This window comes from Trachemys scripta, chromosome 21, assembly GCF_013100865.1.
Source record: "Trachemys scripta elegans isolate TJP31775 chromosome 21, CAS_Tse_1.0, whole genome shotgun sequence".
Classification (NCBI taxonomy): domain Eukaryota; kingdom Metazoa; phylum Chordata; order Testudines; family Emydidae; genus Trachemys; species Trachemys scripta.
Genome location: NC_048318.1, coordinates 445146 through 461139, shown reverse-complemented (window position 1 = coordinate 461139; position 15994 = coordinate 445146). Strand labels below are relative to the sequence as shown.

General features: G+C 43.9%; 1 protein-coding gene across 4 annotated transcripts in view; it reads right to left on the bottom strand.

Moving 5' to 3' along the window:
- FEZ1 (fasciculation and elongation protein zeta 1) overlaps positions 1–15994 on the bottom strand; it is a 152224-nt gene that overhangs the window by 12457 nt on the left and 123773 nt on the right. For all 4 annotated transcript variants that reach the window (XM_034754586.1, XM_034754583.1, XM_034754584.1 and 1 more), the window contains one exon: positions 5208–5273. In XM_034754586.1, coding sequence (XP_034610477.1) covers positions 5208–5273 — 66 coding nt within the window. The remainder of the gene's footprint in view (positions 1–5207; positions 5274–15994) is intronic.

The window sequence follows — 15994 nt, the reverse complement described above, 5'->3', positions numbered from 1 at the left end:
TCTTCAGTGCATCTGAAGAAGTGAGGTTCTTACCCACGAAAGCTTATGCTCCCAGTACTTCTGTTAGTCTCAAAGGTGCCACAGGACCCTCTGTTGCTTTTCTATATTGTTTCTTTTTATACGTTGTGTACATTCTGTGTCCTATGACCATTTTTATGTGGGGTTTTATATTCATTGCAACAAAAACAAACTAATTTTGCACAGAATTATATAAAAACTTGTGTTTTTCTGTGATATCAACTTTTTTAAAAATTAAAGCTAAAAAGACCTCTGTTAATTTTTTTATTTTTTTTTTTTAGGTTGTAATAAGTTTCTAAGATACAAGGTTATTTTGTTATATTTTATTTTATACATTGTAAGCGCCTTTGATTTTAAGCAGTCAAATCTTTTCTTTTCATAATTGGTGTTTATAAATGCAAAAGTGTATAATGTCAATTCCTCTGGCAAAAGGGATAGAGGAATGATGCTGGCTGTGGTAAAGGCTAAATCATCCCTGGATGTGGAGTGGAACAAAAAAAGGCTGAAAATGCAGCTCAGGTCCTGTCAGTGCTGTTAAAGTACAATGGAAGGGTTTTGAGTTGGCAGGCCTGCAGAAATGAGACGCCACCGTACAAAAACTTGTTGGAGGTGCAGAACCCTCACAACATAAGGGGACCCCACTAAGGATAATACAGTTCCCCTGGGGAGAAAATGGATGGATGGCTCAAGCTCAGATGCATGGGTGTGGATTATCCCTAAAGGCCTGCAATCTGCATTTATATACATATATCATAAACGGCCAACTGGAGGGCATCAGGGAACTGAAAAAACAGTGTTTCGTATTCAGCAAATAGGTTGGTTGCTACAGATGAAGCAAGTCGTTAAACATTATATTGAGAACTGTTTGGTATGTGTCCAAACTAATCCAGGGTCTACAGAAAACAAGGCCAAATTAGGATATCAACAAACAGAAGGACCTTGGGTTAGGTTGCAAATTGACTATCTTGGACTATTACCTAAAACTAGTATGGTTAATTTAGAACAAGTCTTTACAAGATGGGGGCTCCCCTGGATAATAGACTCAGATCAAAGGACACCCCTGGCAACCTAGTTAGGAAGGTCCTTATAGTGTTGTGGGGGAAAAAAACAGCCTGACGGTGTACGTGGTGTGCGTTGATAAAGGAAAGCAGATGTGGGACAAATGGCTACACATTAATCAGGTGAAAATGTTTAAAGGGGAAGCAGGATACTGCTATTATTGATGTTTTACAGAATGGCTTTGTTACTAGAATATTTTTGTCTGTGGGACTATGGGTCTGGATCATGCAAACGGAACCAAGTGAAGCAAACAATCTGGAACTCCCAGCCACCAGACTCTGCAAACTCATCACAGACTACAACTGCAAGTGGGCGGTCGGATGAAACCCAAGACAACCGGAATTCCAATGCCTGCTATGTATGAACTTGGTATTAAGGAGACTCAATGTGGTCAAAGGGCTAGACAGATGCATTTGGCTACAATTACACTAGAGACACTGGTAAAATGGACTTGCAAGTACCATACGCCTACTCTGAAGGAGGAGTTACAATAATAAATACGTATAATATTTCTAAGGCACTAAATCAGTGGTTTTCAAACTGCGGGTCGCGACCCAGTACTGGGTCGTGGAATGTAAGGCATTGGGTCACAGCGGCTCTGGTCAGAACTGCCGACCGGGCCATTAAAAGTCCCAGAGGTCGTGCTAGTGGCCAGCCCAGAAGTGACCAGCAGCAGGTCTGGCTCCGGGGGGTTGGGGGGGGCCATAGGGCTCTGCATACTGTCCCCGACCTGAGCACCGGCTCCCCATTTAGCTGGGGGGGGCATCAACAATTTTCGTCAACTGAGTCGCCAGAAAAAAAGTTTTAAAACCACTGCACTAAATGAAACCCTGGAAAAGGTTAATCAGTTAATTGGGCATAATAATGATGAGGCTGAAAACCATACTATGGCTAAGGCGGTAATGTGTGGGGCAAGGGTATGTGTGATGGTGTATCCCATAAGGCTTCATGGGAATATGCTTATGAAGGTATATATGATATAAACGGAATATGTTTTATGCTACATATGCCATGTAACATATCTATGTAAAGGTTATGATTTACTGAATACATTCCTCCTATATGTATGCATGTACCATTTTTGTACTTGAAGTTAGGAATACTGGCTGTATACTTGCTTGACAGCCTTGGTCAGCTTCTTGAGAAAGGAATGTGCAAATTAAGTGCCCAGTCAAGAACCACTTGAGTCAACAATGAACTCGAAGATGCCAACCCACATTGGAGCTTTCCCAGGAATGTGATTTGGCTGGTAAGAAACTTAGTCATGCATGGACAGGTGACTTGCCCATGTGACTCCAAAACTCCATCTTGGAGCTGGACTTTGCATGGGAGAGAGGAGGGGGGCCCCCCACCCACAAGAGAAAGTCTATTTAAGCCTGTGGGAGGCCCTCCATTTTGTCTTCGGCTGGCTAAAGAGATAGCCTCTCCACCCCCAAGGATGCCTGAAAGAGACAAAGGACAGTAACTACAGGGGGTATGAGTGATTGCTGGACCCAGACTAGAAGGAGACTAGTCTGTAAAAGGATGCTTACTGGAACTGGTGAGGTTTTATCTGTATTCAGTTTTCTTAGACATAGACTTGCGTGTTCTATTTTATTTTACTTGATAATTCACTTTGTTCTGTCTGTCACTACTTGGAACCACTTAAATCCCACTTTCTGTATTTAATAAAATCACTTTTTACTTATTAATTAACTCAGAGTAAGTATTAATATCTGGGGGGGTGGCAAACAGCTGTGCATATCTCTCTATCAGTGTTATAAAGGGTGAACAATTGATGAGTTTACCCTATATAAGCTTTATACAGGATAAAAACTGATTTATTTGGGTTTTAGACCCCATTGGGAGTTGGGCATCTGAGCGTTAAAGACAGGAACACTTCTGTAAGTTGCTTTTAGTTAAGTCTGCAGCTTTGGGGCATGTGGTTCGGACCCTGGGTCTGTGTTGGAGCAGACTGGCATGTCTGGCTCAAAAAGACAGGGTGCTGGAGTCCCAGGCTGGCAGGGAAAGCAGGGGCAGAAATATTGTTGGCACATCAGTTGGCAGTTCCCAAGGGTGTTTCTGTGATCCAACCCGTCACAGTATGTACATATTAATGAGACTTAAAGAAGTTTTTTAAGACCTGGAGGCAGGGAAAGTGCTGGATCATGTCACTGACAAACAAATATTAGATTTATATAAGGATGAGACACAAGTATTAAAAGAAGCTTATGTCCTCCTTGAGTTGGCTACGGTAGTTATGCTAACTCCTGACTGCAGCCCTCTTAGAGGGGCCATGCAGGTTTATGTCTCTCTACCACTAACTAAAAAGAGAAATATCTACAAAACCCGAATGTGTTTCCCCTTGGTGCGAGTTCTAGAGGACTCTGTTTTTAGGACCAAGACACCTCAGGTACTGGTAAGGCACTTTCATGGCTGGTGGTAGGTAGCTACTGTGGATTGCTGCATGGAGAAGCACATGAGATTGGTTTACCAGTGTGATGCCCTCAGGGCCATGCAACCAAGCTGGGGTTTAGTAAGGACAAGACGGAACCCTCAGAGAGGGCTCATCTTGTGTGCCCAGTACGGCTGACTGCCTGGAATAGACCAGCACCACATAGGTGGGAAATGGAAGTTACACAGCAAACAAAATACAATTATGGAGGGAACGTGTGTCCAATTGACCAATGGAATTGATGTTTTACCCCTGAATTTGAAACCATGATTGGATAAGTCAAAGAGATCCCTGTACCTAAATTTGTAAACTTAAATTTTTAATTAACATTTTGGGCTCTGGAATGAAGTTGTATCACCTTTGGCAGAAGGTGTATAAAGAAGCTCAGGCTGGGTCTACACTACCCGCCTGAATCGTCGGCGGGTAGAAATCGACCTCTCGGGGATCGATTTATCGCGTCCCAGCGGGATGCGACAATCGATCCCCAAATCGACGCTCTTACTCCACCAGCGGAGGTGGGAGTAAGCGCTGTCGACGGGAAGCCGCAGAGGTCGATTTTTGCCACCGTCCCTACAGCGGGGTAAGTCGGCTGCGATACGTCAAATTCAGCTACGCTATTTGCGTAGCTGAATTTGCGTTTCTTAAATCGACACCCCCCCGCCCCCTGTAGTGAAGATGTAGCCTCAGTGAGAGACAGGCTCCTCAAGGGGGAAACTGATAAAATTGGTCCTTTACCTGCATCTGTTTTTACATATCTTTTATATTATGTGATTCACATTTAACCTTTGTTGTTGCTCATTGTGTTGCTCTATTTATTACTGAATTATTCAAAATTATATTAACCAGTAAATTATCCGATAGTTTCTGGTAAAGCAAACTGGTCTACAAATATGATACAGTTCTTGTCCCTAGTGAAGTAATGTATAGTCTGTAAGTAATTTGCTGTAATTTGTACTAAATACTAAATAAGTGCTTTTAACTAAGTGATTACTCATTAATTTATTTTAATTATTAAATGATTGTGAATGATGTCTATTACTATTTACAGAACAGAAAAAATACTGTTCGAGAAATTAAACGATGAATGTTAAGCAACGGTAATTAATTTATTTGTGTGCTGCTTTGCACCACATCATGACCTGCAGTTTGAAGGCTGTATGATTTAATCCAAAACCCATTGAGCATAACAACACTATGCTCCCTGATGGACACAATGCAACGTCTTCAAACACTTTTCCATGAAGCTGTTCAATGATGACTTACGCAAGATTTTTGCACCCACTTGAGTTTCTACCATTACCTGAGCAGTTTTGTTTGAGTCAAGATGAAAGCTTTTTGGGCCAGGACCAGTGTAGTCCTAGATCCCAAGGCCAGAAGGGACCATTATGATCCTCTAATCTGACCTCCTGTATAGCAAAGGACACAGAACCTCCCCCAAAACATCCAATCTTGATTTTAAATGTGCCAGTGATGCAGAATCCACCATGACCCTTGGCTAATTGTTCCAGTAGTTAATTATTCTCATTGTTAAAAACGTATGGCTTATTTCCAGTCTGAAATGGTCTCTGGATATGTTTGTAAAAGGCCAAGCTCACTGTTGGTCTTCAGAAAATAATAACTGTTGAGTTGGTAAAAATTATCCTGGTGTCTAGAGCTGTCTCGGTTGTTTTGGTTGTTTGAGGTTTGTAAATTTTACCTTTTAAAATGTAGTCCGTTAGCAATGTAGGGACCTTCTCGTTATCCTCCTTCATTGCAAAAAGAACTGGAAAAAGAGGAAACAATCATGAGAATGACCCTTGAAAGGCAGAAGAATTTTATGGCTTCAGCCACACACCAATGCCTGGCTTTCAGCCAGGGCCTAGAAATTGTTCAGTGAAACCAGGGACCTTATACTCCCACCACAGGACACAATTAATGAGAGTTTCTCATATCTATCAGGTACGTGGGTGTGGAAGAGGGCTATGTGTAAGCATGCATATGTGCACGTGTATGAACAAGGACCTTATAGTGCTGTGACATTGTATAAACAGTAGATACTGTGAAAATAAACAGAATAAAAATTAAAAAACTCCCAGAAGTTTCCAGAGCTGCTGCCCAGAATCAGTACCACATTATATATCTCTCACTCATTTAATTAATTCAGTTTAAGTTCCTGAGTAATAAGACAGGATGGTAATGCTGATCCTGGGGGCACAATAAGGAATAATTTGCAATGTTCTGCAGACATAGAATATCAGGGTTGGAAGGGACCTCAGGAGGTCATCTAGTCCAACCCCCTGCTCAACGCAGGACCAATCCCCAGACAGATTTTTGCCCCAGATCCCTAAATGGCCCCCTCAAGGATTGAACTCACAACGCTGGGTTTAGCAGGCCAATGCTCAAACCACTGAGCTATCCCTCCCCCCTGCGCATGCTATCATGGGGCTATCTAAGATTTTTCAATACAAGCCCTGTACAAGCCCAGGACACCCTAGGGTGCTGCTGGAAGTAATGTTGAGGTAGTGAATGGCAATCGCCTCTCTTGGAGCCAGGTTCTGAACTCAGGTACAGTAGTATGAATCGGAGCAATTCCATGGAGATCAGTGGGATTATTCCAGATTTCCACTGGTGTAATTGAGACTAATCTATCTGAGAACGACTATTAAATCAATATCCCATCATGGTGTTAGGGTCACTGGGCTGGGAAGAAGCTGACTGCTTTAAGGGAACACTTAATAGCAAGTTCTTGACTCATTAAAGTTTAAAAGTCATTCAAGAGCATAGCTGTAAACCTAGTAAATCCCAGGCAATTCTAACACTTGGCCACAATACACTCTTTTGTAGTTTAAAGTGGACATGAGATTCCTCTTCACTTTCTGAACTGCTGCTAGTCATTGTTAAATAGCTTCCACCATAGGTGATGGAACTAAGGGTGTGGGGGGTGCTGCAGCACCTCTTGGCTTGAAGCGGTTTCCATCATATCCAGGGTTTACAGTTTGGTTCAACGGCCCCCAGCACCCCCATTATACAAATTGTTCAGCCCTCCTGGCATCCACATTCCACTCCAGTAGGGAATCAGGGCCGGCTCTTGGCTTTTTGCTGCCCCAAGGAAAAAAATTTTTGGCTGCCCCCCCCACCCCCACCCCTGCGCTCTTCCCCCCCCAACTGCTCCCTCCTGCCGCCCCAGCCCTGGGTCACCGGTAACTCGCTCCCAGGGCGGGTCATTCAGCAGGAATTTTGGATGTGCACAGAACACAGACAGGATTGGTTCCCATATGGTTACAGAACTGCAGTAAAGTGGAACAATTTTCAGATTGTGTGATTGGAAGATATCTGGATGCATATTATAAGACTGTCCTACATAAATGAGGAAAAGTTGAGGTGTCTTTATTATTCTTTTGTTCCATTCTTTGTTTCTATGGGGAATTTGCCAATGCAATATTACTGTCTTCCTTTTAAACAAATAAAACTAAAACTAAAAAGCTAAAAAACAAACAAACAAACAATGGCTGTTGAAAATAGCAATTCCAGTCCTAATAGCCACTGGGAAGCATTTCTTGCTCAATTTATTCTACTTTTTCTACAGCAAGTTACAGTGGATCAGTATATTTGATTTAGGAGAAATGAAGTAACAGCTGCTCAAATTGAGCATGAGCACTCCTGAATTTTGAGGTGATCAAATCTGGAAGGCAGGTGCTACATTCCCTTTCTGAATATTAGCTAAATCTGGAAAAGAAAAGTCAGTTTCTGCTTCCATGGCTCAGAAGTGTAAATCCTCCTATGTGCATGGTACTGTATCTAAAGCTGCCCAAGTCCTAGTAGAGCCTCCCCTCCCTTACTTTTCATTTTAAATTCTAGTGGGATCTCCCTTGCTAGGCTTCAGATAGAGAGGTGCACTGTCCATTTAGTCCACCCAATTCTTTCTTTGGGGGAGAGCCCAGAGCTGGGGCGGCAGGAGGTGCAGGTGGGGGCCAGAGCTGGGGCGGCAGGGGTGTGGGCGGGGGAGAGTCCAGGGCTGGGGCAACATGGGAGTACGGGGGGAGCCCAGGGCTGGGGTGGAGGGGCGGCAAAAAACCTAGAGCTCTCTCTATCCCTACCATTCACAGCAAGCTGCAGCGTGAGGTTTCAGTTCCACACGCCTTCCCCCTCCTTTTCCTGTTAATTGCGGCCGAGGAAATGCTGGGAAATGTAGTTCTTTCCCTGCTCCAGGGTTGGCTCTATAGGCAGGGAGCTAACCAAGGAACTACAGCTCCCAGGGCCCCCTGTTGGTTCTCAGCTCCCATGCTAGATTCTTGCACCCCTGTAAATTTGCCACCCCAAGCAACTGCTTGCTTTGCTGGTGCCTAGAGCCGGCCCTGTAGGGAATGATTCCTCTATTGCAGCAGACATGCCAGTGCATGCTATTGTTGAGGTGGTAATGCTCCTTTCATAGCAAACATTCTTTTTAGACTAAAGTTTTTCATGCTTGCTCTCAGCACAAGGGTGATTTTGTGTGTGTGTGTTAAATTTGAACAAAACTGGCTCTGCTACTGATTGTCTTCCTACACCTGTGCATTGTGCACCCAGAAAATCTATGCAAATACATCCTATTATATTGTTATCTCATCCTCCCTCATCCTGCCCATTTGTCTGCCTCATCTATCTATTACATCTTGTCTAGAGCTGGGTGAATAACTTTTTTTTTTTTTGGCTTACTGGCAGTTCCAAATTAAAAAAAATAAAAAAGGTTTGGGCCAAACCAAATAGTCACTGGTGGGGAGCCCCAGAAATAGGTGGCATTTTGGAGAGTACCTCCATTTATTCAGCCGGGAAGGACCCAAGCCTAAGGTGCCTAACAGAGCCTAGCAGGGCATCTGATCTCCAAAGAAAAGAATCCAGACATAAGGAGCCAGGTGAGGCTTCCAAGCCTGAAAAACCCAGAGGAGTCCATTGGCAAATCTGAACACCAATGAGGAGAACTGAGCCCAAGGAATCCATCCGCTCAATTCATAGGGAGTCTGAGGAGGCCAGACCGGATCATATTTTTAACATCTATACAGCTGCCATAAGTGGCATCTAACTTAAGTTGTGCAAATCTTCATTTGTGGGCTGAGTCTGGATGAGTTCCACAACTTCCTTGTTTAATTCAGCTCTTCAGTGTGATCACCTGATGAATTGGTTAAATGAGCACTTCAGGTTAATGGTGAGCAGTTTGGTGTGTACACTCAGGAGGGAATAGGTTAGGGGGAGCACTCATGGAAAGGTGTTAGGTGAATGCTTGGAGAGAGCACCTGGTAGGATTGTCACCCATCCTCATATTCATGGGACACGCCTCTAAATGTGAAGCATAGCCCGGGCTCCCTCAGCATTGTTAAAGTATTGATTTTTACGAGTCTCGGGGAAAATGTATGTGAAAGACATCCAAAATCTGGGGGCCATGGAAACAGGAGTTCAATCTCATCAAGAAGCGGCGCTTTCCCCTTCAAAGCCGGCTGGCTGCGCGGCTATCCCTGCTCCTCCACGGGCTGGAGGACTCAGGGCTGCATTCCGAAAGGGGCTTTAGAGTTGCAAGCCAGGGCCCTGGGGCCCCCTTAGCCCAGGGCCCTGCAGCCCCTAAAGCCCCTGCGTTCCAGGTGGCCCTGCCTGCCCAGGGGGCGGCTGCTCCCAGAATCATGGTCATGCGGGCGGTGCTGCGCTGCATACCCCCTGCACCTGCCCCAGGTAAGTGCTCTGCACCTCCTGCCTGCCCCAGCCCTGAGCCTCCTCCCACACCCACACCCTGAGCGCCCTCCCGCACCCTAACTCCCTGCCAGAAGGGCCGGCTCCAGGGTTTTTGCCGACCCAAGCGGAAAGAAAAAAAAAAAAAAAAAGCCACGATCATGATCTGCGGGGCAAGTCGGCAGGAGGTCCTCTGCTCCGAGGTGGACGTGCCGCCCCTCTCCAGAGAGGCTGCCCCAAGCACCTGCTTGGCAAGCTGGTGCCTGGAGCTGACCCTGCCTCCCAGATCCCGCCCCCCGACCCTGAGCTCCCTTCCACCCCCTAACTCCCTCCCAGACCCCACACCCTACCCTGACTGCATGCCCACACCTTAACCCTAATCCAGACCTTCAAATTGCTGTATCACAAAGTGTTAAACCAAGATTTTCAGAAATAATGAAGCATATTCAATCACATTGCTTTCACTAAAAAAAAAAATTAATTTTTTTGAGAGCAAAAAGGTTTTTTGTACTGTTAATGAAATAAAATTTAAAAATATTGTTTCTCATCCTAATCTCATTCTTTTTTATGTTCTATTTTTTGTATATGTTTTATAATGTACATAATATATTAGTACAGTAGTATATGAATATAATTTATACATAAATAAATATACATATATTGGGGGGGTGCTCAAAAAAATCTTACTGATAGGGGTGTGCAATCAAAAAAGTTTGGAGACCACTGGTTTAGCAATTAGCATGCAACACCCTACGTCTAGTGGTTGGTTCTCATAGAAGATTAAAAAAGTGACGTCTGCTACCACTTATTCCTTTACCTCAAGTAATAGAAATCCCTAATCTGAATATGAAGGTACTGAATAGAGCTGGTTAGAAGAAGGAATTTCCATCTCCGGTGAAATTCCAAAGTATTGAAATCTGAATCAGAACAAAAAGTCAAAATTTCAAACTCTCATGTAATAGACATTAAAAAATTAATTCAGAAACACTGAAATGTTTAACTTCTTAAATATAAAATATTACATTATAATATTCTAATATCATATATAAAAGGTAAAAAAATCTACTATCCAGACTGGGAAATTCAAGACGTGCGCCTGGAGCTAGAATTCAGGATGTGATGGAGTGTCTGCCGAGACTGATCAAGCCCTCACACTGCTTTCTCTTTCTACTTCTCCATGTGGGCAACAATGATGCTGCCAAGAATGAGCTTGAGTGGATCACTGCAGACTACATGGCTCTGCAAAGAAGGACAAAGGAGACTGAGGTGCAAGTCGTGTTCTTGTCCATCCTCCCTGTTGAAGGAAGAGGTCCAGGTAGGGACCATGGAATTGTGGAAGTAAATGCATGGTTACGAAGGTGGTGTCAGAGAGAGGGCTTTGGATTCTTCGATCATGGGATGTTGTTCCGGGAAGAAGAATTGCTAGGAAGAGATGGGATCCACCTAACAAATAGAGGGAAGAGCATCTTTGCAGGCAGGCTTGCTAACCTAGTGAGGAGGGCTTTAACCTAGGTTTGCCGGGGGATGGAGACCTAAGCCCTGAGGTAAGTGGGGAAGTGGGAAACTGGGAGGAAACACAAGGAGGAGGGTGCAACATGAGAGGCCTCCTTATTCATACTGAGAAAGTAGGGCAATCAGATAGTTATCTTAGGTGCCTGTGCATGAACGCAAGAAGCCTGGGAAACTAGCAGGAAGAATTGGAAGTCCTGGCACAGTCAAGGAACTATGATGTGATTGGAATAACGGAGACTTGGTGAGGTAACTCACATGACTGGAGACTGTCATGGATGGGTATAAACTGTTCAGGAAGGACTGGTGAGGTAGAAAGGGTGGAGGAGTTGCACTGTATGTAAGAGCAGTATGATTGCTCAGAGCTCCAGTATGAAACTGGAGAAAAGCCTGTTGAGAATCTTTGGGTTAAGTTTAGAGGCAAGAGCAACAAGGGTGTTGTTGTGGTGGGTGTCTGCTTTAGACCACCAGACCAGGAGGTGGAGGTAGACGAGGCTTTCTTTGGACAACAAACAGAAGTTTCCAGATCACAGGCCCTGGTTCTCTTGGGAGACTTCAATCTCCCTGACATTTGCTGGGAGAGCAATTCAGCAGTGCACAGACAATCCAGGAAAGTTTTGGAGAGTGCAAGTGCTAGAGGAACAAACTAGAACCATGCTCCTCTTGACCTGCTGCTCACAAACAGGGAAGAATTGGTAGGGAAAGTAGAAGTGGGTGGCAACTTGGGCAGCAGTGACCATGAGATGGTCGAGTTCAGGATCCTGACAAAAGGAAGAAAGGAGAGCAGCAGAATATGAGCCCTGGACTTCAGAAAAGCAGACTTTGACTCCCTCACGGAACTGATGGACAGGATCGCCTGGGAGAATAACATGAGGGGGAATGGAGTCCAGGAGAGCTGGCTGTATTTTTAAAAGCCTTATTGAGGCTACAGGATGGTCAGATAGATGCTTTTTGCTAACCCGGTGAAAAATCCACACAGATTTGGCCAAATTAAAAACCCAGAATGTCATCATTTGCATATGCTCAGTAGCACTTGTACAGACTTGAAGCTAAAACTTGAAAAATTCATCTACTCTGAGCATGGTGCCCAGCTTCACAGGGCCTGCCTACCACAAAGGCTCCATCTGCACTTCAGATTGGTTCCCAGACATGATGATCCTCCAGTGTCACTCTGAAGCAGACAGGATACACAAAAATGTTCTTCCTCTACTCTCCATTGCCCCAGGTTTCGTTCTGAAGGTTTAGAGTTCAAACCCTGCTGACATGTGCAATGACTGTTACTGTTGCATATGACAGAATTGGTTTTAAAAAGTGTTATTTAGGTTGTGAAGTCAAACACTTAAATGTTAGAAAATGCTTTATCTAAGTCTCCATGCACCTTTAATTTGTCTCCCACGTGCATATGCATTATGATACAGTCATTAATTACAAAGTCATATGTTACTTTTTCCACAGGATTCCTACCTCATTAAATTTCAGAAGATGGACTGCAGGGCTGGCTGCAGGCACCAGCGGAGGAAGCCCATGCCTGGGGCGGCACATGCTAAGGGGCAGCATTCTGTACATTCTTGGGGCGGCACAGTCCGAGCGGCCTTTTTGTTTTGTTTTGCTTGGGGCAGCAAAAATGTAGAGCTGGCCCTGATGGACTGTACTCAGAAAATAAACCTGGATTATGTAAGAAGGCTCTTATCTGTAGCAGGAATCCTGCCTTAATCGCTCTCTGTATCAGGTCCCACCCACAAAATGGGGATAACAATAGCACCCTATCTTGCAGTGGTGGTGTGAAGATAAATTCATTGTGTTTGTGAAGCTCTGAGATACTGTTATGAGAACTACAGAGAAGCCCATGAAGAAATAAATAATGGTTATACAAGAACAATAATTCACACCCCATCCACTGAAAGTTGCAGGGTTCTGTGGAACAAGTAGTTTGTGATCATGTAATTACAGGCTTTATCATTACATGTATGCTCAAGGGGCTGAATTAAGGTTGCACAAGCCTTAATTCTGGCATTTCGTAACTTCAGAGTGCTTGATTTTTAAACTTGATTTCTAGGGATCCCTTGCTCTTAAATTAATACTTACCTCTGTGGCTCTGGGCATTGCTACTGGGCTACAGAGCCTCCCACCTGTTAATCACCACTTTGATTTAGACAAGCTCGGCAAGGACTAAATGTTGTTGCTACCTAACGGATATTTGATGGACCTATGGGAGGTAAGTCTGATGGGTCTCAGCTCCAGTTCCTTCATCACAAACTCACTACCACCTTGCACTAATTGACAGACTCAGCAGAGGCTGAGTTGCATGAGCCAACGAGAGAGACCTACAGTACTCCTATTTTGAAAAGGAAGCACCTCACTATTGATCAGGAGTGCTTTATCATGGCCAGCCAGGGAGGGATTCCCTAGGTAGCTGCTAAACCAGAGGAGCAGTTTAGATGAGCACCTGGTATGTGGTTTAGGGTGAAAGCAGGGCAGATTATGGTACAACAAGCTGATATCTGGCTTCTGGGCATGGTATCATAACAGAATCTACACTTTCCTTTTTTTAAAAAAAATTATGTTTCTAATTTTCATGGTTGTGCAGGAGGGCCACACCGAGATGTGCCTTGGGTACACACTGGCTACCTGGCCCTGAGATTGAGTTCCTGTGCATGTTTTCTATAAAGATGTGTACATCCTTAGTGTTTCAGTTAACTGCTTTTAATTTAAATTAACACAAATAAATATGTAAAGTAATACAACAAATTTAAAAAAAATCCCCAATCCCATTTCCCTATCTGGTTTAATCAGAATATAAAGTTACTTGTTAGCAACTAGATTTCTCTGACTAGATTGCCCTTGCTAACCCACAATGTAGGAGTCATGGACTGTGCTTGCCAGCCACAATGTAAATGGAAAGCTATAAAGCACACTAACATTCTCTAACACTCGGAAGTGAGGGTATAAAATCTTCACCTCTGACCTTAGTTCCGCTTTGTCTCAGCATAAGCTAATTTAAATATTCTGAAGAAGAGGGGGGAATGAAAAGGGCAGTGTGGAAATGCAGCACCAATATTATGACAGAATATGCCCCCAAGTTCACATTCTATGCTCTTGTACAAAAATTATTGTACAAGGTATATCTTGTGAGATATTTAAAACTCATAACTTGCTAATCAATAATATCAGGGCAAAATACACACAGCAGCATTATCTGTGACGTTATAAACATAAAATGAGATCATGACTAAAGTAGGTTTTCCAGAGAAGTTGGGGAGTGGCCAAACCAGTTCCTCAGAGAAAGTGCAAGCTGATGACTCAGCCAGATGTAAACAAGGCTGAGTGGCCATTCTGTGACAGGAAGGGGGCGGGACAAAAAAAAAAAAAATCTACATTTAGCAAAGAAACACCATGGAGTTTCATTCCACACAGACTGCCTGTTGCCTTGCTTCCAGCTGGAAATGCTTCTCAAACTGGGGAAGAGGACTGTAAAAAGAAGAGGCACTCCTCTCCTTGCCTCTCTCATTCACTGCACCCGAAGAGACAAAGGAATCAGATGTTGGCCTCTTGGGGAGGGGTCCTGACCTAAAGAGTTTGGTCCATAAGACTGCCGAAAGCATGTGGTGAAAAAACAAAAACAAAAAACACCTTGCTTTGAATCCAATATAGTTTGTTAAGTTAGGCACTAGTAAGCATTTTATTTTTATTGTTCTTGTAACCACTTCTGCCACTAAACCTCATTATTTGTATTCACTTAAAATCTTTCATTGTTAATAAATTTGTTTTACTGTTTTTTCTAATCCAATGTGTTCAAGTTGAAGTGTCAGGATAACTCCACTTGGGGTAACAAGTTGTGTGCATATTATTCCCTTAAAGGAATAAGAGACTCAATATATTTATACAGTCCAGGCGAGGGCTGGGCAGTGCAGGTTGTCATTTCTGGGGGGGAAGTTTGGGACTGGGAGTGTGTGGGGCTCACCCCGTGGTAGTCTTTAAGACTGGAGAGAACCAAGGTGTGGCTGGCTGGCTGCAGCACACAGACATGGCTGGGATGACTTACATGCTGGAGGCTGTTTCTGAGCAGTCTAGGCTGGGGGCTACAGCAGCAAGGCAGTGTAAGGGCACCACAGGTTACAGGGCAGGGCTGATACAGCTACTCATTGGTCTGGCTTGCATCCTGGTATGTCACATGTATACAGAGAAATCCAGTCACTTCCTTTCTCCTGTGACGTTTACTCTGCAGGTCGCACTGCAGGGACTAGCAAGCAATGGCAAACCTCGCAGGAGGACTGGAAAGATCTAATTGAACAAAGACTAAAACACTATTTCCCCCAAATTGAGCATGTGGTTAGACTTCTGATTTGGAATAATAAAATGTGAATATATCTCTGAAGAGAATGCTGATGTTCTCCAATCAGACCTTCCTAAGCAAAATCAAGAACATAATGACAACCAAGCTGCAAGAACATGTACCATTGACATTAGGTTTCAGAGTGGCATCTGTGTTAGTCTGTATCTGCAAAAAGAACAGGAGTACTCGTGGAACCTTAGAGACTAACAAATTTATTAGCAGACTTAAAAGCTGACTATGGCACAGAGTATGGATGGTACTGACAAACTACCTCTTATGACCATGGACAGAAACCAAATCTCAGTAGTAACACTGCACAACCTCTCTGCCACCTGTCACAGGATTGGGCACAATATGCTGGCAACTTGCATACAAGAGCTGGCTGGAGTGGACAGTGCAGCACTACGATGGTTTTATTCATTCCAGGATTCAGGAAGGGTCAGGGGCCAGCTGCTTCTTAGGCCTCAAAGCCCTCCTATAGAGAAAAATTCTGCCTTCCTTCTTCCTTAGTATTTATGGCAGATCTTCAGAAGAGCCTCTCCCCCTTTGTCAGCAATACAGGTTTCATAGCCAGTACGTGCTCTGTTGCCTACAATAGCTTGACAACCCAGATTCACAACTTCTTCTGAACCCAGAAGTGATTAAATTACTTTCTTCCCATCAGTGTTATGTACTAAGAACCTAGCCAAGACATGGATTACACCATCCAGCAAAGGCAGCTATTCTCAGTTTGTCAAGATAGTACAAAGTCTTGGAATTCATTCAATATGCTTAGATAGAAACAGTGGCAAGAAATACATTCTTCCCTCTCTAGCATGTCAGGACATTATTCCACTTATCTCAGAGAAGGTACTATTCCCAGTGATCCATGAGTTCCTCACCTCCAGGCTGGACCATTGTAACTCACATTATCTGGGGCAGAAGGTGGAGACAACACACAAACTTCAGATTGAGCAGAGTGCAGC